The sequence below is a fragment of the Etheostoma spectabile genome, chromosome 8 (assembly GCF_008692095.1).
Source record: "Etheostoma spectabile isolate EspeVRDwgs_2016 chromosome 8, UIUC_Espe_1.0, whole genome shotgun sequence".
NCBI lineage: Eukaryota > Metazoa > Chordata > Actinopteri > Perciformes > Percidae > Etheostoma > Etheostoma spectabile.
In genome coordinates, this window is record NC_045740.1 from 24,925,477 (window position 1) to 24,948,644 (window position 23,168).

Sequence of the window (23,168 nt, forward strand, 5' to 3'; positions counted from 1 at the left end):
GTACATCTGCACAGTACCAGTTTTGAGGACAATGCGATTCCGAGGCTTTGGCATTCCACAGCCATTGAGTTATAACCAACAAGTGGGAACACAAATGGGATGCAGGAATATACGACTGCCCGCAAGTCTTTGATTTATACTGAAGTACCCAAACATCAGCATTGTCCTATCCGGAGCTCGGAGGAGTGTGAGAAGAGTGTGTGAAGGCTTGAGGGGGAACATCTGACAATTTAACACTTTGTTTCTCTCTGTCGACTTCGCCCTGAGTCAGACCCGCATCCTTCAGGATCGGGCTGTAGAGGTTACACAGCTACATGAGAGGCAGTTTAGCAAAGGTACAAAGGCAACACAGTTACAGCTATACACCTGAAGATAAAGGCACAGAGCAGACTGATGGTCACAATAATATATCAAATGAAATTGGTGTGAAGTCTGACTGCAAAAAGAGAAATTAAACTTTATATTTGCAGCCGTTGATTTTAAAATGTATTATTCCACCTGGAAAAATAAATAAACAATAAAACCGAAGTATCATCACTTTCAAAAGTAAATCACAGTACATCCGCCTAAAGATACCTAACCTCTTCCTTTCTCTTCTTTTTACACATGTAATGCCGTAGTCACTTCAGTGCTGTACATATGTTATTTTTGGTACTAGGGAAAGTTCTATTTAAAAGAAAGTAGGCACAGGCCCTATTGTTTCAACTCCTTTTTCTTGTGGTGCAGCTTTTGCCATCAATTACATTTTATATACTTCATCACAATGTAGAGATAACTGGGTTTAAATTAATTTCATAGCTTGTTTTGTACAACACTATATTGTGCAGGGTGTGTCTTGTCCGTCTTTCACTGTGCCTGTCAACTAAAGTAACTCCAAGGGTGATTTGATACACAATAAATCCTGCAGAGGACCTACTACATGTGGTATTCCAAAGACACTGGTGAGGTGGGTCTAGAATATCAGTCAATATTGCATATTAAATGGGTTGAATTCATAAAGGAGTTGGAGATAAATAACAAAGTTTTATGCTTGAAAGATATACAAATCTAAGTAAGAATCTTAGTAAAAAGAATCTGAGTCTGTAAGAAGCCGCAACTCGATATTATGCCTACAACATTTGGTGCAGTCATTGTATTTTCCTACTTATTTTGATGAGTTTCATTGTAGACAACACTGTTGTACACACTGAGGCAGTCAAATCAAGAACAAGTTGTAATCAGGTATTCAACCTCATCTTCATCAAACATGTATTCTTTTTTTTCTGGCCATTTGGGAGCAGTGCAACCAGCTGTACAACAAAACATTGACAATCAGGTTTGATTGACCTCTCGTTCTGAAACAGAAAACTCAAGAGTTTACCACATCTCAGGGTTAACAAAGTCAGTTTTCACTGAACCTGCTTTCAGAAACGGACCCCTGATGTGTTTTATCCAGCGAAATGTTTTCAGCAGACAAGCAAAAGAACAAGTAAGATCCGCTGCTCATGTCAGTAAGGCGTCATCCATGTGACTTGAAGTGTGTAATCCTAATTACGCATTTTCACAGTCTTATCCTTCCACAGTTTAACAATAATGTGAGACTTTCTTCGGTTTAAAAAGTATCTTTTAAATTGACAAACACCATATTTGAAATCCATGGCTCAATTCAAATGGTATCAAAAAATAATTTGCCTTTCCCAGTTCATTACCATTCATATTTTTTTAGAAAGATAGGTCCAATAGACCGGAAGTAGAAGGCCGTGACTTCGGCTCTCTATTTACTCATGTTGCTGTGACTTTAGTTGGCATTTAGCCGTACATAAAAAATGAAATATAAAATTGAGAACAAAGAAGACAAAACCAAACAACAGAAAACGAGTGGAAAAAAACTCAAGATTTATTTGTAAAGCACTTTTCACAAAATGCCCTGTAAATATATTAGAGGGACTGTTAACAATAAACAATAAGTTTGCTAAAAAATAAATAAATAAACTTTCTACAGTCCGATTTAGGTTAGTTTTCCATCTGCTTTGAGCGATGGCTGGAGTGTTAGAAAGGTTCTACCTCTAAAACAGACACATTAACTCCTCCCGCATCCACGAGCGCTGCCTCTACAGCGGTCACGCTGTCTCTACGGAAACAGCGTTGCCACTGTAATGTGTACTTTTGGTCCATTGCTAGGAGGAGGCTCGAGCTTAATGCAGCACTCATTCATGTGTGTGAAAAAAAACTAAAAATAAACTGAGAATGAAAGAGACACTAGCAGTTCTTACTGTGATCTGCATGTGTGCTCCTTCTGTACTTCACCAACATACCCCCCCCCCAATAAAAAACAAAAAAAAATGTTTCCCATTGCCTCTTTAGCATCTCTCTCCATAGATAGCATATTGTCTGTCTGTCTGCTTATTAATCCCCACCTAACTCCACCCACATTGATTGCCAAACCCACACACAAATATGACAAAATGTGACAGAATATAACGGATCTAAGTGTGAACAGTGAAACGTTAAAATGCAAATGTCACACACACGCACACACACAAGAAGAACATCAAGTTTCTTTTTGTTCCTCTGCTCTAACCCAACACTGTGCACAGTTACATGGCTTTATTACAGTAGGCTATTTAGTCTGAAATATAAACACTCTCTGTGTGATACCATTTTAAAGGTCTCATGGCAGGAACATTTTTAACATTAACACGCCTGCCTATGGTCCCCCAGTGGCTAGAAATGGTGATAGGTGTAAACCCAGCCCTGGGTATCCTGCTCTGCCTTTGAGAAAATCAAAGCTCAGATGGGCCGATCTGGAATCTTGCCCCTTATGAGGTCATAAGGGGAAAGGTTACCTCCCTTCTCTGAATTTGGCCAGCCTATGAGAGAGAGACATCATGGCTTTCAAACGAGCAAAGTGGCAGTTGGTCAAGGCCACACCCCCTCCCTCCACCTTGCCCCCCCTCTTCTCTTCTCCTCTATAGCTACAGACACAAAAATGGCACACACTAAGGAAAGCTCACTGAGGGACTGGCTCTAGTGGCTGTAATTCTGCACCGAGGCAGAGTTTTGGGAAAGAGACTTCAGATATTAGGCGACCACTAAGGTCAATATAAAAGCATCCAAAAAGCACAATGTCATGGGACCTTTAATGGAGCTCTGCGAGCTGGGCTTAGTACGCTGAGGTATTGATCCCCAAAGAGAAAATGACATTGTTGACCCGTGAAATAATCAACAGCAGGAAAATACCATACTTTGAATTGTTATATTACAATGTCCCATACTGGTATATGCACATCTGTCAATCTGACCAAATGATGATTTAAAGAGCAATGCAAATTCAAAAGCAATTGAACTCAACTACCCAGAGATCCTGTGAGGTCAATAGACTGCACACAGCGTGCTCGTGTTTCCCACCATAGCCGGTCTGTTATGCTTTAGACATTAACATGTAATGCAAGTACATGCCACAACAGAAAATTTGAACTTCTATCTATAGTTCTTCCTCCTTTCTCCGAGGGATTTAGTTGTTTTACTGTAAAAAGGAGAAACACAAAAACACTTCCTAAAGCAGCATAGATGATTTTAAAACCACACTGGGTCACAACAACAGAGAGCAGGGCTGAAACTCAACAGACACTGAGTAATGTGCGACATGCCACACCGCCAACCAACGAGCAGACAGCAACACAAGACTTTTACCTAAACGTGCTAAAGTATTGTAATGACTGCAGGACCATAGGTTTCCAATACAGCTAAATGAATATCTGACAAAACTAATCTGGTTGCGAAAACTCCAACTTTTACTTAAAAGCAAAAGTTGGTTCCAGGAGACTAAAAGTGGAATCTTGCAGGATTATAAAAAAAAACTCCTGGTTGCAGAGGTCTAGACTTGGTTTACAGCTGTTTGCAGGTCAATGCCCAGGCTGACAGCCGACTCAGACACCACCGAGAAAATACTGCCACAGGTGACAGTTACACCTTCATTTGCTACATAAGGCACAACTTGCAAAACAGGTTTCTGATGAGGGATGATATTTTACATAAAATTATTCACACAAAAAAACAGTAAAATAAAAAACAATTCATTGAAATGCACTGTAAAAAAAACAACAAACCATAACAACCTACAATATAGTAGTTAGTGACTAAACATTGTCCATACTTCATCAGGCTTCTAACTGCACCCCGCAGACAGAGTTTGTATGTGTGTGTGTGTGTATTTGTGTATTTGTGTGTGTGTGTGTGTGTGTGTGTGTGTGTGTGGGTGTGGTGTGTGTGTGTGTGTGTGTGTGAGCGAGATAGAGAGTGAGAGTGGGGTGAGATGGGTCAACAGAGATCAAGGTCATCGGATGTCAGAGCCCAGAGATCACTGTCGGTGGCAACCCGATTGGCCCCGGCTATAAGTAAAGGGCGGGCCTTTTAGGTTGCTGAGGCACCACTCCATCACCTTCTGACACAAGGCTGTGGTCGAGGCTGCAAAAACCACCACACACACACACACACACACACACACACACACACACACACACACGCACACACAAATGTGATTACCCACAATGTCAAGTAAAGTTACAGTTTCAGAAAGTCAAACATGCGAGGAGCCAGGCGTTATACTCACAGATTCCCTGCAGCATCCACTTGGGTTTACCCTTCCACCACACGCCAATTAAATAGAAAGGAAGCCCGGTAGCGATAATGCCAAAGCCAATCGCACACTCCTTTGGAGTCTTCCAGAAGGAGACGATGATGAGGAAGAGGCAGGCGAGCACAAAACTCACCGGCAGCAGAATATTCACCTGCAGGGAGAAGAAATTTTGATTTTTTTTAACAGAAACTCTAAAATATTCAGACTCATCAGACAAAGTGAGGAGTTCCACAACTCCATTTTGGGGGAATAAGCTTAATCTCAACCTGGGAGTTATATTAGAAGACAGATACTATGAACTCTTGGACATAATCTCTTGTAAAAACCACAATTTGTTGTTTTTACACTTTTGTTTTTTAAGGGATTGTTTGATTCATGGGTTAAGTTGTTAATACATTTGGGCCCAAAGTAATCAGATATTGTATCTGCTAATATTTGACAAACCAACCAGAGTTAATTGACAAAGCACATCATGGCTACACTTCATCTGTATCAGTCTGATTTGTTTAATATGGAAATGGTCATTTCTTTCCAAATTATCTGTTAATGTCATGTAGTCATGGTTTTCAATAAATAGTTCATAAACCTTTGTTTGACTAGTTTATTACTAAAACGTGCCATAACCGCCACGCCGTCACATCCTGCACCACCCACAAGTGTATCCTCAACCTGTAGAAAACACTGTTGGAGTTGTTCATATACGTTGCATTTTATTTTCCTCTCTAAACAAATTAGTTTCATTGCTGAAACAGGCCTTAAAGGTGTTATACCCTGTTCTCCCTTGACACAGATTCATCTTTGCCTAAGCACACTCTATTGAAATAAAACAGCTACTTAACACCCCACACAACAAAAGCCTCCAAGCCACAACTGACTAACCTAAATCTCTTTGAAAAAAAGCTATTTAGAGTGCACAAAAAACAAACAAATTTGAATTGAATGTGATGGGAAACAGGTGTAGAAATGTCAAACGTTGTGGCCGGAATAGCTTAGTTGGTAGAGCAGGCGCACGTATATAGAGGTTTACTCCTTGATGCAGGGGCTGCGGGTTCGACTCCGACCAGCGGCCCTTTGCTGCATGTTATTCCCTCTCTCTCCCCTTTCAAGTTTTCAGCTGTCCTGTGAAATAAAGGCATCAAAAGCCCCAAAAATAATAAGCAATAATTTGGAGTTATGTAATGCCACCTGATGAATGTCCAATATTAGGTCTTCTTTTGGCTCCATTTTTGGTCTCCTCCAACTCCAGAGGGAAATACATGCCTGTTTAGCGGCTAAATGCTCCGCTGTGTTCAACAGCTAGTTGCTAACCTTCTCTGTCTGCTGTTTGTGGCTAGGCAAGAAGTGTGCAGTGGGTCAAAAAAATGATGCGATGAAAGTGAAGCAAAATAGTAAAGTTGCACGCTAGAAACCCCAATCAATAACTAGAAAGACGCCAAGAAAGACCCCGTTCACATTGCCTTTCTTTCAATAGGACAGCTTAAACTTGAAAGGGGAGAGAGAGGGGGAATGGACCACAGTTCGGAACCAAACTGTGCTCGCTGCGTCGAGGACTGAGCTTCTGTCAGGTGAGCTACCCAGGCGGCTACATTACACACATTAACAAATGTGTTATTATAACAATATTGATAATAGCAGCTTTAAGTACTGTGTCAACATGTTTTTCAAGGCAGTTTTTAATGGTTTAGACTAGACCTGTTAGATCCAGGTGACCATATACTTTTGGCTATGCAGACCTAACATGAAATGAAGGTGTTATAAATCTACCAGGTTACTAATGAACAGAATCTCTTAAATAAAGAGATAAATTAGTAAATCTAATTGTGTGATTCTCTGGCAGCTCTGCTTCAGATCTGTTGAACAGCAGGAATGTGACAGACAAAGAAAGGAGAAAGAAATAGAGAGGGAGAGTGAAAGAGAGATAGAGGTCAGCAGAGAGACAGTGCCACCACTGTCCCACCACTCAGCCACGCACGCACACGCGCACACACGCACACACACACACACACTCTCATGTCACTGTCCTGATATACTCGTAGCAGTAGCATAGTCGGGGCACCCATCAGGCTCTCTAACAAGGGACACACACACACACACACACCCGTTTTTATTACCTCGTGGGATCCAATGACAGGCAGCCGCCTGATGGATCACCCTTTCTAGAGGGCCTAGAAACACATTTTAACTGCTAAATTTTTTATAATTTTTTGTAAACACAAAATCACTTTAAACATCAAAACACTCCAAATAAATTTTAGACCTGAATTTTGTTCCCCCTGGGGACTAGCGAGTTTTGTCCGTCCTGGGGACAGTCATGTTATGTGTATTGGGAAACAAACAACAGACACTGTTGGGCACTGCACAATTCATGACAAGCATTTTGTTAGATGGAAACACACATTAGAGTAGATTCTTTCAAGTCCAAACTTTAAACAAGCTGATTTCACTTGTATTTGTTTTACTGTCCGTTTACTCAGTACCATTGAACACATAGCAAATTAAATCATTTTTAAATGAAATACTGGTTGTCATCAATCTCCGATGACAAACACAAGACTTGCTTTACAAAGGTGCTTTTTACTGTATGTTGTTTAACATATTTTCACAAAATCTTCAAACAGCCTTTGCATTTATTTACGTTTTTATTAACCCAGTTACATCCTACAAGACTCATTCTGCCTCTAATTTAACTTTACAAGAAGCTAAATTTTGGAAAGCCCATAATCTGGTGAAGGACCAGGGAGGCCGGGTGTGTTGCTGTATTAAGACTTCACCAGAAGCTCTTACAAAGAGATCATGTGATGTTAAAACTCGCCCCCCCCCCCCCATCCCTGACGCTCAGTGGGAAGATTCATGAAGGATTTACTGGAAGACTGCACTTGTTTTTGTGTGTTGGTACATGCAACTCTTTGCATTTGTTGTAACTTTTTTTGATTATACATTTATTTTTGGAACCAAGCTAACCGGTCTTTCTGCTACTGTCTCCTGTCCACTGAGGACAACTGTCTCTTTCCTCTGCTTCTCTGAGACAATCTGTCCAGATATCCCCTAGTTGGTAGTATCAGCACCAGAGTCCAGAGCCCAGATGGTGTGTCAGCCCTGTAAGGAATACTTATACTTATTTGTATATCAATAACTCTGGTGGAATAAGCAAAGTAAACTGTGTTGTTTTCTGTTCAGTTCCTATCAAACTTTGCTTTATGAGCACTGGAGGGAAACGCGCTCTAAAAGGTCACTTTTTCATCATTAATAAGGACAGAAAAACAGGTCTTCTGCCTGTACACCAACTCTGGGCTTCCTGTAACCAGAGCTGTCAACCAATGGGTAGACTAGGGAGCTCCACGTGGGGGGGGGAGGGCCTTGAAAGTGACTAATCACAGGAGGGCCAGTGCTGATTCTATGCAACACATAGTGAGTAACAGGATATACAAATTGGAATTTTGCAAGTGAAGTATTTAGTACACTTTATTGTAGCGTGGGCATATTGACAGTACCACTGTGAAGTCCATCTACACATAAAATGCAGTGTATCCAATCATGACTGACGGATCTTTGACAGACAAGTCGCTGCTAAACCACTGCAGCCCGTACGGCCGTGGAAGGAAACAGACATCTTGTTATTTTGTAAGTGCTTCTGGTGAGGTCTAAATACCGGCAACACACTCCGATTTCCCATGTACTTTACCAGATTGGACTTCTGCCAATGACCAACTCCTCTTCTGTGAGGTTTCTATAGAAACAGACAAAAAAGACAATTAGGGACATAGTAAGGTGATGTTAAAGATTATTTAATAACCAGTGACAATTAGCAAATGTAATTTTTACATATCCTAAAAGTGAATATTGTGCACCAAGTCAAAGCCTGTAAAAAATAAAAACAGCCTGGTGACGTCATTTCCTATAGCGTCAGATTTACTGACTAATGTGTGAAATGTTAAGCTGTCGCTGCTTAGTGGCTGACAACAGAAAACAAAGAACACAAGCACTGACTACATTTACAGGGATTAAAGTGAAAACAATTGTTAACTGAGAAGTCATAAGCTGTTCACATCTACCTATACAGACAACTATCGCGCCCTTTTTGTTTTTGATGTACAACAAGATGCAAACAGCAGAGTAATGGGGGGATTGCAGGGGCATTTCTAGGAGGTTGGGGGCTTAGCCCAGACCTGGAACCCTAATTTAACTAATCTGAAGCAATGCCAAACAGGACTGGCGTGCCCAGCTTGTTAAGAGCCAGTGCATGATTATTTTAGCTGCCCATTTTGTAGATGTTGGGTAAATAGAACCAACATTTGACCTGATCTAAACTGGCAACCCAAAGGCCAAACACTTAATTTCCTACATTCTGGGGAATTTCTATTTCTAACTTGTTCTGAATCAATGTTTGCTGGAAATATCTTTATGTAAAGGGAAACATAGATTACAATCCACATATAAAACATAATGGAATATACTGCAATAATGTTCTCAGTCCTCTATATTGCTATCAACTATTTATTCTCCTTTGGATTGATTTTTCTAATTATATGTGTGCCAGCAGACATTTAATAAAACAGAAACTATGGCAGAAATACAAAGAACACAAACGCCTCACAATCCGCAGCATGTCCACAACACAGAGCATCAATTATTGGAAGCACAATGAAATAAGGCAACTTATGATTTCGGGGGTTTACATAGGCTTTTGTCTGGTTTCACGTTTGCCAGTTAACATTTTTAAAATAAAATAAAATAAAAATATCTGGCCTCCACTTCTAATCCCCCTCACACATAGAGTTCACAATTGCTCATACGCCAAAAAGTTCAACAGATTGGCCGGCCTTATCAGCTGTCTTGATTGTGTCACTTTAATCCAAAAACTTTTAAGTCCTCCAGTGTTTTTTAAGCAAAAAGGCTAATGAGACAAGTGTGTAGCTAGGTAGGCTAGCTTCTTGAGCTGTCATTGGTTGAGACACAGGAAGTTCTCAAAAACACTATGTCTGTAAACAGTAAACATCACAAAATACACAGTAATTCAACAGACCTATTTGTAGTTGCCTTACAAAAATAAAAGGTGACACAGATACAGACCCCCCCCTCATCCCCAGATCTGCATTAATCTCCAATATGGCATTTCTAAAAGCAAATCCGTTGTGGCAGTGGGGAACTTAATCACTTAATAACCAGGTTATCAACTGTGTTCTCTCTCAGTGGCAGATACCACGCTTACAGTGTCAGGTAACACACTGGCCAGTACCTAACGTTACTGTCAAGGAAACAGACAAAACTACTGCTGAGTCAATTTTAAAATTTGCTATTCAGTTTCAACTCACCCGAGGTGTATTTATATAACTTAGAGAACTTATTGTACTTCTTCTTAGAAACCAAAGGCTATAATTAGCAGAAGGCTAAACTATTAGATAGATAGATAGATAGATAGATAGATAGATAGATAGATAGATAGATAGATAGATAGAATAGATAGATAGATAGATAGATAGATAGATAGATAGATGGATAGATAGATGGATGTTTATTGATCCCAAGAAAAATGGGAAATTCCGGTGTTCCAGCAGCAAAATCAGTCACAAAGCACAGAATATAAATATAAATGAAATACTAGGAAAAATATACATACATACAATATACATGAAATAATATGAATAAAGTAAAAAGAACAAATATTTGAATATGTACAGGATGGGGAAACAAAAATGAGCAACTGCTTAAATAATATGCTAAAATGTTAAAATGTATGCTACATGTAAATGTAAATAAACCAAATGTGCAGGTTGCATTAGTGCAGTAGTAGTGTGGTGCCCAAAAGTCTTATCTACCACCCAGTGATGACATGTAAAAAGTGTTATTGCATGTGGTATGAATGATTTTCTGTAGCACCATTTTCTCTCACCATTATATCTGAAATGAGGTGCTCAGGTTTCTTCATATACAAACTTAACTTGAGTTCATGTTAATGTAGCTAGCTAGAGCCTTGAATATCAACTAGTCATCAAGGGCTTACAAAGAAAACGGGACTGTCATTCTCATAAAAAAAATCTAAAATTACAGCTATACACGAAGTTTGGGATCATAATCAAGATGGCGATGATTGAAATGAACTAGTTCTCATACAGGTTACTGTATGGAAGGAGGGGCTGAGGGAGGAGCTTTAAAGTCCTGTCTAAATCAGTTTCCTTTTTTCTTTTTGATGTTGAGGGTTCTGCCAAAATTATAGATGAGAATATCAATGGAAAAATGGACAGTTAACTGCCAATAATTTACTTATTGGCTGCTTTGTCAGTTATTTGTGTATTTATTCGCTCCTGTGTAGACCGATTGTTTATCATCTTTGAGAATAATACTCATAGAAACTAACTACATACATATTTTTTAAAACAGGGCCTAAATTGTTAAAAGTTGTTGGGTCTATATTCCACTGCACTTCCTGTATGAAATACCTGTTTTTGGGCCACATCTGTCATTTATATTTAGTGGATAATTTTATCCAAAATTAGCTGCACATTTGGATCTATAGTGGGCACATCTAGGGTTCCTGAAGGAATGGTTAGACCAGGAGTCCCAGTCTCTCAGGGGGAAATCAGACATCTTAACCGCTGATGGGATCTCTACCTTGTGGCAACATTCTTACTTTTGGATATGTCGTATCACAACAATTAGACTAAACAAAGACCTCTCAGCAGGAAAAACGCTGCAGCCCTGAAGGTCTGAACACTCCCAACTGGGCTTTCACTTTCCAACTCCTACTGTTAGTAGTTGTGTGTGACAAAGGTACTTACCAAGCAAGGCGTGTGTGACTCAGGTGTCATGGCTTCAGTCTGTGGGTTACCTGTGGAAGCAGGTTCAACACTACCAGGCTCATCAGAGATCCGCTGTCCTCTGTTGGATCTTGAGGTTCCTATAAGACGAATAAATAGTTTATGAAATGAAAACGATGTAGGTTTCCACTGTGGAAAACCAGGAAAAGCAGATATGGAGAAAGATTGTTCTGCAAATACTCCACCCACACTATTATAAATCATTATCCACTGTACAACAATTAACCAACGGTCACCTAATCTGAGAATGCAAACTAGACTGTCAAAGAACATCCCAATGCTGTAGGGGAAGCAGTCAGCAGGGCTCTACTTCAGTTCCTGGCATCTTTGTAGTGCTCAGCAGAGCTGCTGCATGTCAGAGTGTGTTCTAGTGGTGTGTGTGGTCACTTTGAGAACGGCCTTTAGGTAGTAGACTGGATTCCATACTTGCCAATTACCAAATGTGAGCATTATGGTATAAATGATGGCTTTTTCCAGACTATTTTAACATCCTTTTTTAATTAAGCATTTAGTTTGTAAACATTATGTTTGGCTGATTAAGTTTAATGAGGAATACTTTATGTTCATCCCTTACTTAAAAGGAGAGAGGACAATTTTTATGTTAATTGTGATCTCTATAAATATGCAAAAACTTTTGATTGAAACCCCCCCCCCCGACCTGAATTGGTGCAGGCAACACTGAGTAGCTACAGCTATGTGTACACGCTTCAACTGAGCTAAAACAGAAGTTAACGGGGCAAGTTTTAGAGCCTTTGTGCCTCTTAACAGACACACGATGCAATTAATATGTCAAACAACATTAACAATTAATATGTCTGTACAACATGAACAGGGCCCTTACGTAACATCCAGATACGTTTTAAACTCAGACATTGTTTTAAAAAAGTCAAATTTATAGAAATGAAATGAGCAGTGAATCAGATAAATAGGGTTTTCCCATAATCTTGGCTGTTGTCTATTCTTCATAGTGCATATGTTTTAAAAAGTTGTCTATCTCCGCTTAATCATGCTACTGAGTTACTGTTCACCTGATTTCCAAAGAGCTAAAGAGCCAGGGCACTACCCTCCTACACCCAGTTTTCTTTATTAAAAACTAAAACCTAAAGTGTAAGAGGCCCCATTGAAACAACAGGTGAATTTTAATGTTTGTAGAATATTATATTACATTATTGTATCACATTTAAAATTCCACCTTATTACCTGGCGTTGGTGTTGTAGGTACTCCATGTTCCCGGGTAAAGAGGCATTATGATGCAGCCCTCAGGCGTTGGAAGCGTTCCTTCAGCCTGACATAGGCTGCACTCTGCCTGCAAATGGTTAAACACAAACAGTTCATGTAACATCTGCATCCCATTGTTCTTTACATCATTTCATATGTCTAATTTGAAGGGTGCCCAGTAGTCGCTCTACAGTTAAGTTTCATTGAGTAACAAATAACAAGGTTATGTTTGCAGCTTGTGGAGATAACAAAATCAAGTCCATGCTTAAGAGGAAAAAATTCCTTTCTTAGGAGATGGTTATAGAGATGATAAATTAGGCTTGAATGACGTTTATGGACTCTTATGAGTCTGTTTACCTGCAGTTAACTAACCAGATTAAATGTGACCATGTGCAGAACAGACAGCACTGCAGATGTTGATGAATGATGAAAGCAGAGATCTTTACAGAAGCAATGCCTCCTCAGATTTAAAATAACAGCAACCAGACTGAAACTTAACCCAAATCAGCCTGTAGAAGTCTAATAAGTCTGTTTCCACCACTTCACATTTGACTGACTGGTACATTCAGACACATGTTGCACTGAGTCTGCCTACCTAGCCCAGTCTTACCACAGCATCAAATATTAAACCAGCCTGAACCCTCGGTGTCTACATCTATATAGTATAACTTAGAAAAGTTGAGACCAGCCAAGTAACAGCAGCAAAAAGCAGTACATAACCAAAAACATGATGAAATACTAGCTTAAAAGTTAAAAATTTGCTATGCTAACACTGTAACACTAGCCCGTGAGAAGCTAACTAGCTATTGTTAGCACTGGCAAACCATGCAGCTAATATTAAAATGAGCGCAAAAATAGACTGCAAACACGTAACCAGGCTAGTCTATTATTAATGACTAAAAACGTTACATTACTTACCTAACGTTAGTTTCCATCAGTTCTTCGTCCATTAGTGTCTGTAGCTCTGTCTGTCTGTGCTGTGCCAGCGTGTGCTCTGCTCGTCCTACTAACTGCACGTGCAGGTGGACCCGCCACTCAGCCACTCAGGCACCGTGTGGGTGGGGGATGGGCACAGGTGAGGTGGGACCGGGGAGTCAGGAACAGGTGTTCTAAGGACTCGGCAGCTGAATCCGGAGGCTGGGACGGAGGCGAAGGACCGGGTACGCTGGGGACCGGGAGTCAGGAAAGGTGTATTCCTCCCTTACCTCTTTGATCCACTGTGGGCTGGGTAGCAATCTATTTTATGGTATTGCGGATTGTGTTTCACTAAATTATAATTTCATCCAAAAGAAAAATAGTTGTATTCACTTTAAAAATCCTTAATTATAGGGTTAATGGTTTTGCCAGAGTTTACATTTAGGAATTTTGAATTGAGCGGTGTTGCATTCAGGCCCTGTTTTCTTATCATTTAAAGCTTTAGACCATAGTAACTATTCATTACCTTATACACAAAAGCCTGAAATAAAACTAATAAACTGATAGCTGGTGACACGGACGGAAGCCTTCATTTCAAACGCTGCCATGACACAGAGCAGATTTTAAAATCAGCTATGTATCCCCACTATACTTAGAATATTTTCAGCACTTGATGCCAGACAACCGTTTACAACAAGAGCTGACGCCGTTATCTCTGCTCTCTTTCAAGCCAGTAGTCTCTTTTGACAAAAACTGTAATTTTACATCACAAAACACGAGTTGCAGCTTTATCTCTGCCTCAAGTGGTTAGTTTGTTTTATTGTGTGGCTTTCTTAACTGTTAAGCAAAAGTAATGTGGTTATCTGAGCTAGCTGCTGGTAAAGGATAACGTGTCCTGTGCTGTGCTCCATCACAACTGCCTTGATATGTGCAGGCAATCAGCCCTGGAGGGCCTATTTTATTGAGGGTATTATTAATATTTAAATAATAAATTAGAATGTGACGATTTGGTCATTTGTCACCACCACTTCTCTTCTGTCATATTACAGTCTAATTGAGTCTGACCAACGTTACCCTTAGACGATGCAAGGCTTTTCATGTCGTTGCTACTGTGAGTTATACTGCTGCACCAGAACACTGCCTTGGGTCGTAAAGTTGGTGCTGGGGTAATAGGATTGGTGGGGTACTGCTGGTTTGGGCAACTGTGCTACGAGGCAACTGCATAGGAGGTACTGGGACGAGGAGCAGGCCCGTGAGACACCATGGAGCTTGCCCTTATTGACTGCTGCTCCTAAACAGTGACATTGAGGTTGCAAAGTTTAACAACCAGAAGTCTGTGCATGACAGAGAGGACAAAACCTGGCAAAATAAACTAAAACTGTGAAAAATCTTGAACTAGAGTTATAGTATAGAAACTTGCAGCTAGCTGAGAGCAGCTACCTGTCTCTGTCAGCTAACGAATGTTAGCCACAAAGTTACTGGATGCAACTTGCAAGTAAGCTTATGTTATTGCTGGCATTAACGGATTTATAACAATTAAATCTCAGTGCGAGAGAAAAAGAAAGCAAAGCACAGAGAGAGAGAACCAATAAAAGTGTGACTTCCACCAGTAGGCTACAGTACAGGCAGGCTGTGTACAGCAACCAAGTTTACTGATCAGGAGGGACACCGCTCTCTCTTACTGGTGTTGGTGGAGCAGACTGTGCAATTAAATGGGCATTGCAAGCTTAGAACACAGCACGGTTCCACTGTACTATTTCTAGCAATGCTAACGGCATCTTCAGTTTGTATAGGCTAACAGAGCACTGCTAACTGCAGAATCACTTTATATAGGCTAACAGAGCACTGCTTAATGCAAACTCACTTTGTATAGGCTAACAGAGCACTGCTTAATGCAAACTCACTTTGTATAGGCTAACAGAGCACTGCTAACTGCAGAATCACTTTATATAGGCTAACAGAGCACTGCTTAATGCAAACTCACTTTGTATAGGCTAACAGAGCACTGCTTAATGCAAACTCACTTTGTATAGGCTAACAGAGCACTGCTAACTTCAGACTCACTTTGTATGGGTTAAGAGAACTGCTTAATGCAAACTCACTTTGTATAGGCCAGGGGTCGGCAACCTTTACCACTCAAAGAGCCATTTAGACCCGTTTCACACAGTAAAGAAAACACTGGGAGCCACAAAACTCTTTTGAAATTTTAAATGAAATAACACTATATAACGTTTTTTTTTGCCTTTGTGCTATGTATAAACAAACTATACTGTGTTACATTTATGAAATCAATGAACGACTGCAGAGAAAATGAAATAACATTTCTGCATGCAACAAATCATTTTTAACTCCAAAAAAAAACAAAAGACGTTGGGTTAACGGTTATTCCTCTTGCTCTTAAACAATTCTAGACAGCCTCAGAGACATCACCCCCCGTGTTTGGCCTTTTAGTGGTATCAACTGGATCATTTCTTCTTGTGGCCCAGTCGAGTTTACATACCGGCAGAACAGCGCTGTTTGTTTAATATCATCTTAGTCTTTAGATTCATCACAGGCAATTGAGAAGGCCACACCTAACTTGATGTCTTTAATTTGCTGTATGAACTAAAATAAAATACATTTTAATTAAATATTCATTAAGTATTTTTTTAAAAGCTGAGCCGCATCAGAGGGATCAAAGAGCCGCATGCGGCTCCGGAGCCACAGGTTGCCGACCCCTGGTATATAGGCTAACAGAGCACTGCTAACTGCATAATCACTTTGTATAGGCTAAGAGATAACTGCTAACTGCTGCCTCACTTTGTATAGGCTAACAGAGCACTGCTAACTGCTGCCTCAGTTTGTATAGGCTAACAGAGCACTGCTATCTGCTGCCTCACTTTGTATAGGCTAACAGAGCACTGCTAACTGCTGCCTCACTTTGTATAGGCTAACAGAGCACTGCTAACTGCAGAATCACTTTGTATAGGCTAAGAGAGCACTGCTAACTGCAGAATCACTTTGTATAGGCTAACAGAGCACTGCTAACTGCTGCCTCACTTTGTATAGGCTAACAGAGCACTGCTAACTGCTGCCTCACTTTGTATAGGCACAAGAGCACTGCTAACTGCAGAATCACTTGTATAGGCTAACAGCACTGCTAACTGCAGCAATCACTGTATAGGCTAAGAGGCACGCTAACTGCTGACGCACTTTGTATAGGCTAACGAGCTGCTAACGCTGCTCACTTGTAGGCTAACAGAGCACTGCTAAGCTGCCACTTGTATAGGCTAACAGAGCACTGCTAACTTAGCAGCCTCAGTTATTGTTTGTTCAGTCGGATCAATCAGTCAGTATTGGTATATTATGTCCTCCAGTTTCCCTCGGCTCTCTGATTACAGAGTTTCCTGGTGGACAGAAAGCTTTTCTTGTTGCTAATGTAACTGTAAACTCTAGCTACCATCAGATAGTTAGCTCAGTTAGCCATGCTGCCAAGATTGAGAGGTTGAAGCACTGGGGGAATGTTGGTGTTTACCTTGTGTTGGAATTTAAAATGTTATATGTGCTTAAACATTGTGTGTGATTTGCATTATACATTTAAACCAAAGGTAAAAGCATTATTTCAGCATAAATGAAGACATGTTGGTCATGCATTAGGTTTGTTGTCATAGGTATATAGTTTGTTGTTTGGTATGTTAAGATGTTTTGCAATACTTCTGTTTTATGATATAAGATATTCTGGTATATTTTGTTATAATCCAGCTCTCCTAAATGTGTTAGAAGCAGAATTGATTGTTAGGGATGCTTCCTGAGTCTAGTTTCAGTCACTTTTACCCCCACTGATCTTTTCCTGAAATGAGGGTCATAAACCCTCAGTCACATTCCAATTGAAATATAACAAATAGGCACACACACACACACACACCACTGTGGCCAAGAGACCCCACCCTTTGTGAATAAGACCAGGGGGTCCAGGAGCAGAGAGTCAGACAAATTTGGGGGAGAGCCGTGTTAGGTTGACTCTGTATTTGTCTCTAGGATGTCCTATGTAATAAAATGGATTCACACATCCACATCTGAGATTTTGATACTAAGTGACTGAACCCTGAGAATGGAGCAGGATTTAGCTCCAACACCTGCTAGCACATCTCGGTGGGAGGAAGAGGTTGTTAGGACCAGGGCATAGGGGAAAAAAATGCTGGTGCAAAGAAACACTCATGTCATGCCAGAACCAGAGCCATGCAAGCAAGCATCAGAACCGGGTTCAGAAGCCTCTCAGACGTCATGGCAGAGACTGGGAGACAGAAGAGAAGACACTGAGAAAGCTAAGAAGACAAACGGAGAGAGTGACCAAGCAAGGGTACATCTCTGACTATTTTTTTGTTGTCGTTGTATTATTCTGCTGACAGTCTGTGAGTTGAGCATCTTGCTGTTGTACTAGTAAGAATTATATGCTGGTTTATGGTTGTGTTGTTCAATTGCTTTAGGTTTGGACTGAAATATTGGCTTAAGATATTTAACATGACAAACAGTATATTATGTTGTATACAAAATATAATATATCATATAATAATATCGCTGTACATGTACAGATACAAGGAATATATGCTTAGCATTTAACCTATTCTAACTCGTTAGGAGCATTTTGCAGCCGTAGTCTGCAGTCCCTAGGCTGTGTAAACCATGCTGGGGCCACACTGCTGTGAAAGGGCCACACTGCTGTGAAAGGGCCACACTGCTGTGAAAGGGCCACACTGCTGGGAAAGGGCCACACTGCTGTGAAAGGGCCACACTGCTGTGAAAGGGCCACACTGCTGTGAAAGGGCCACACTGCTGTGAAAGGGCCTTGAACGTCATTTATCAGAGTCTGGTTGGTCACCCTCTCTGTGACAGTCTGATCTGATCCATATCTTTATAATGAGTAAACTGGAGATAATTTTTTTCTAACTGAATTTTCAGTTTTATTGGCCGTATCTATTTACTATATTTATGCTCTCAAGCTCAAATAAAATCTAACTATTTAATAAATTGGCTGTAAAAGTTTTAAACTACATTTCAGAGATGAGTGAAAGACAGGAATCTGCTCAGATGGGATCTTAATGAGTGCAACATAAACATGTTTATATAAAGCAGCTGCGTCTATTGGTATTAGGATCCCTAAACTTGGATTAAAACACTTAAAATAAAGTGTTATTACAAAATAAATGAACAAGACTTACCTTAAAATAACCTTATTGTAATAAGATTTAAGTTGAGATTATAATAACATGTAATCCTCTGTATGGACCATGCTAAGGTTGCAGGGTTAAGGTGTAACACACATTTCTGCTCCAGGTAACACCGATCAGGTTTGGCATCGGCTCAACCAGACGTCCACACACGTAGGCCTGATCTCTTCCGTCATCTTTAGCTGTGGAACTAATTTTTAAATGTGCACGTTGCACCTGTTCACCAAAATGAAACATTGGTTCATTTTAGTTATTTATACCCCATACACTTAACCAGTGTCCAAGTATCTACTATGTTAAAATGTTTTTTAATTTCTGCTCTCCTATGAATTTCCTGGTAGTGTATCAATTATAGAGAAAAAGAACTACTGTAATTAAATAAAACATATAAACACATATGTATATGTGTATGTATACACATATGTGTAAGTAAACAAATATATAATAGTAATACCATATTAGAAATAATTGTTTATACTTAAAATTATTAATTGATATTCTTAGTATTTTTTTCAAAGAATAAAGCCTAAATACATATGTATTAGTATATATATATATACACACATGTGTACACAAACAAATTTAAAATAGTATCATATTAAAAATAATTTTTCATAATTATAATTATTAATTGATATGTTTATAGTGTTTTTTCAAAGAATAAAACCTTTTCAAAGGACGTTTGATGATTATGGTATTTTGGTAAAACTAATTTAATAACATTAAGTTCTGATCACATTAAAGTGAATAGACCAAGATATTCAAAATATGAAGCTTATATAGATATACACACTTATACACTTTGTAGGTGAAAGACCCCCCAGTGCAGTTTCACACACTGATACCCCCCTGACCACTAGGGCACACACTTTGTGTAAACTGACCGATGGGGACCATTTTTTTTTTCAAGAATTGCACCAGGGCTATCAGACAGGCTGTTTTCTATTGATTCCAATGCTGTGCTCTGGGACCGGGGGTTTCGGTCCCACGGGAAAAACTGGTCCCCATGGGTGAGTCATATGTCAGGTCAGGGACCACCAGGTATAAGAACGCACACCACCCACACAACACACACCCACACACACACACACACACCCACACACAAACACACACACACACACACACACACACACACCACACACACACACACACAAACCACACACACACACACACACACACACACCACACAAGAAAGTGTAACAATGGCACAATGGTGTTCTGTGTTTTGGGAAGTCTTGCAGCAACTGGTCTACTCAGGAGGCATGGTGCGTCCTCTTGTATGACACACACACACACACGCCCACACGCACCACGCACACGACTCACGCACACACACACCACACGGCCTCAGCACCAGCTGACAAGCATCCAGCTTCTGTCTTTAAATCTTCGATTCATCTGCTGAATGGATCTTTGTTGGCCGCATGAGACAAAGTAGAAGTATGTCCTACTGCCGAAGCTAACTCAAGCAAAATTCAATGGTGAAAAATACTAAGTGAGAATTTGATGTCCCCTCGGACTCAAATGTCTGTTAAAGTCCCTCTTTGAACATCATCAGAAAGTCAGTAAAAAAAAAACCTATTTGTCCTTTTTCCCGTGTTCCGATGGGCTGATTGTATCACGTTTGACTCACCTTGATTGGTCTCTCTAGCTCTGGCTTCTTATAACGGAGCCACATCATCCCAATGATTGCCATGGCGATGCAGAGCCAGTTGAAGAAGCTGAAGAAGTTTATGACGGAGAAGATGTCGTTGGAGAAAGCGTAGAGCAGGGTCATTATGCACTGTAGATAATAGGAGAAAAGCAATCAGGTGTACAGTACAGTACAGTACAATGTTTACATCTACCCTATCTCCCATCTTGCATTGCCCTAAAGGTGGATTTATGTTTCTGGGGGGGGCTTTATGCAGAGCTTTCCCCGTAACCCACGTAAGTGGCCAGCCTTTTTCCAGCGTATCTCTTGAGAATAGCAGGCCAACATGTGTGTGTGTGTGTGTGTGTGTGTGTGGTGGTGTGTGTGTGTGGTGGTGTGGTGTGTGTGTGGGTGTGTTGTGTGGTGTGCGTGCGCGTAGAGTGAGTGAGAGAGTGAGACATTTATTTAATTTGCTTGACTAATAGGGTAAGATGGGTGTGTGTTATCGTAGATTGAATTCGAAAACAATAGTACTACAGTGAATATGAGTGAGGGCAGGGGGTCAGCAGGGTGGGTGGGATCATTGACAGCAGATGGGCAGGTGACCTCCGGGATCCCACAAAGAATAACCTGAGAGAGAAGGAAGGACATGGATGTTTTGAGTCTCAGTATCTCTCAAACCGAGACAATAGTCTAGTATACTTAATGTTCTGGGTTTTTCATTTGGGGTTGGTGTGGGTGTGTGTGTGTGTGTGTGTGTGTGTGTGTGTGTGTGTATTGCATTCAGAAAAAACTCTGGACAAAGCCTCTCTCATCCATTTCTATTAGCATCATACATTTGTCTCGCAAATTGTAACAATTTCCTCACAACAACAATTTCCTTTGTGAGGACCCCTCCTTTCCTCTGAAACCTCTTTCTTATCTTTCTACTCTCAGGTCTTAAGAAGTGAATGGAGCAATTGTTAGAAAACATATATATCCTTGTGTGTCTCATTAAACACAACATTATGAAATGAACCAAGCTTTGTGTCACTTTGTTCTCTGAGTTAGCCACTGCTTTTCAGAATCAACTCAGAGGAAAAGCCAGTAGATGACAGGATAAGAACCGCAAAACAAGCTGGGTCGGATTGTGTTGTTAACAGTGTGTGTTACCTGGATGATGTGAACAGAGAGCCGTTGACAGATCCAAAGCAGGACAGACCTACAAACACCGGGATGATCCACGCCATCGGACCCAGGTGGTAGTTCCCAAAATCCTGCAATACACAGACACACACAAACAAACAGTACAGATGTCATTACAGCCCCATTCTTATCTAGCATTAACATCCGTCCTGACTGGTCGGATCACAGGTGAAAACTCTAAGTCAAGTTAAGCAGCAAAGTAGGTCCAGTCCCACCAGGAAGTGGCACTGCAAAATTCATCAACTCCAGGTTCACACAGTTCGTTCAAAAGAAGAATTTATCCCGTTGACTCCTGTTTAATAACTGCAATAGAATATTGCTCTTTTTGGGAAAGACTTATTCTCAGACAGAAGTGTTAAATAAAAGTAGGGTTCAACAATAAGGGTTGCACGATGGCCCAGGGGCAAGTAAAACACAACGTTGGGCAAATAAATATAACAACCAGGCAAGTAGAGGATGTTGATCAAACAACTACAATGTTTTGCAAAGTTTGCTACAAGTTTGAGTCCAAGGCAAATAAAAGTTAGCTTGGTTCCACCCTCTTACGTACTTAAGCTCAATTTTCATTTCCCTTCAGTACTATGTCTGGGTTTGCGGTATATTCACAGATTTTCTCCAGTCAAATCTTTACCGGTCCAATCAGGAAACAGAGGGTGTGGCTGAGAACGATGACGTTGAGGCCGTGTGCTAGAGTTGTAGTTCCATAATGGCCGCGGAGAACGATCTGAGCGAAGTCATTCGGCTGGCGAACATCCAGAAGGTACAGCCCGAGCAGGAACAATCTTTGCTAAGTTTTTTAGGTGGCCATGATGTTGTGGCCCTCCTCCCCCACAGGGTTCAGGAAAAGTTAGATTTTCCAGCTCGCTCAGTTAGTGGTGACAGAGTTAGCTAAAGCTAACGCTAGCGATGCTAATGCTAAATATAAGCCTTGTCGTCTCCACTCTCGTTGCCCATGCACATGACATACGTCACTACCAAACGTCAGTGATTGGTTAAGGCAGATCCAGAGTAGCTCTGGGCAGATCCAATAGTTTTAAACTACAACAGAGGACCCGCCTTCAAGGAAGTTAACACTAGTCAATGGAGAGTAGCCTCTCTGTACAAATGAAATGTATGAGAGTCTGGTAGGACCAGGCTAAATAAAAGTGGCTCAAATGTTCAAAAGGTTCCAACTAAAAATGTATGCGGCCAAATTACAGAGAGAAACCACTGTCTCTCAGGTAAGTAAATTATTGCAATTACATATGATAGTTTTTTTTCTTCAGTGTGAATTCATCTGACACTGTACACTGACACTGGTTTTATGGATAGATAGATAGATGCACTTCTTGCAGTTGTGATGTCTAAGAGTCGTATCTAGCACCCAGTGATGATGTGGTAAAAAGTTGTATTGCCTGTGGTAGGATGATTTCTTGTAGCGGTCCATGCGACAACAAAGCTGTGGGAGCCTCTTAGAGAAGATGCTCCTCTGTTGGACCAGTGTGGGGTGGAGAGGGTGGTTGGGGTTATCCATGATAGATAACAGTTTATTCAGTGACGACCTGTCCACAACAGCTTCAAATGTGTCCAGTTTGCA

At 40.5% G+C, this 23,168-nt stretch overlaps 1 protein-coding gene across 1 annotated transcript in view; it reads right to left on the reverse strand.

The window, feature by feature from the left end:
* Positions 1–4,188: 4,188 nt before the first annotated feature.
* The window catches only part of slc7a5 (solute carrier family 7 member 5), a 45,638-nt gene continuing 26,658 nt past the window's right edge, over positions 4,189–23,168 (reverse strand). The window contains 6 exon segments of the mRNA XM_032523853.1: positions 4,189–4,446; positions 4,592–4,769; positions 20,408–20,557; positions 20,945–20,964; positions 20,967–21,037; positions 21,560–21,663. Coding sequence (XP_032379744.1) covers positions 4,340–4,446; positions 4,592–4,769; positions 20,408–20,557; positions 20,945–20,964; positions 20,967–21,037; positions 21,560–21,663 — 630 coding nt within the window. The 3' untranslated portion in view covers positions 4,189–4,339.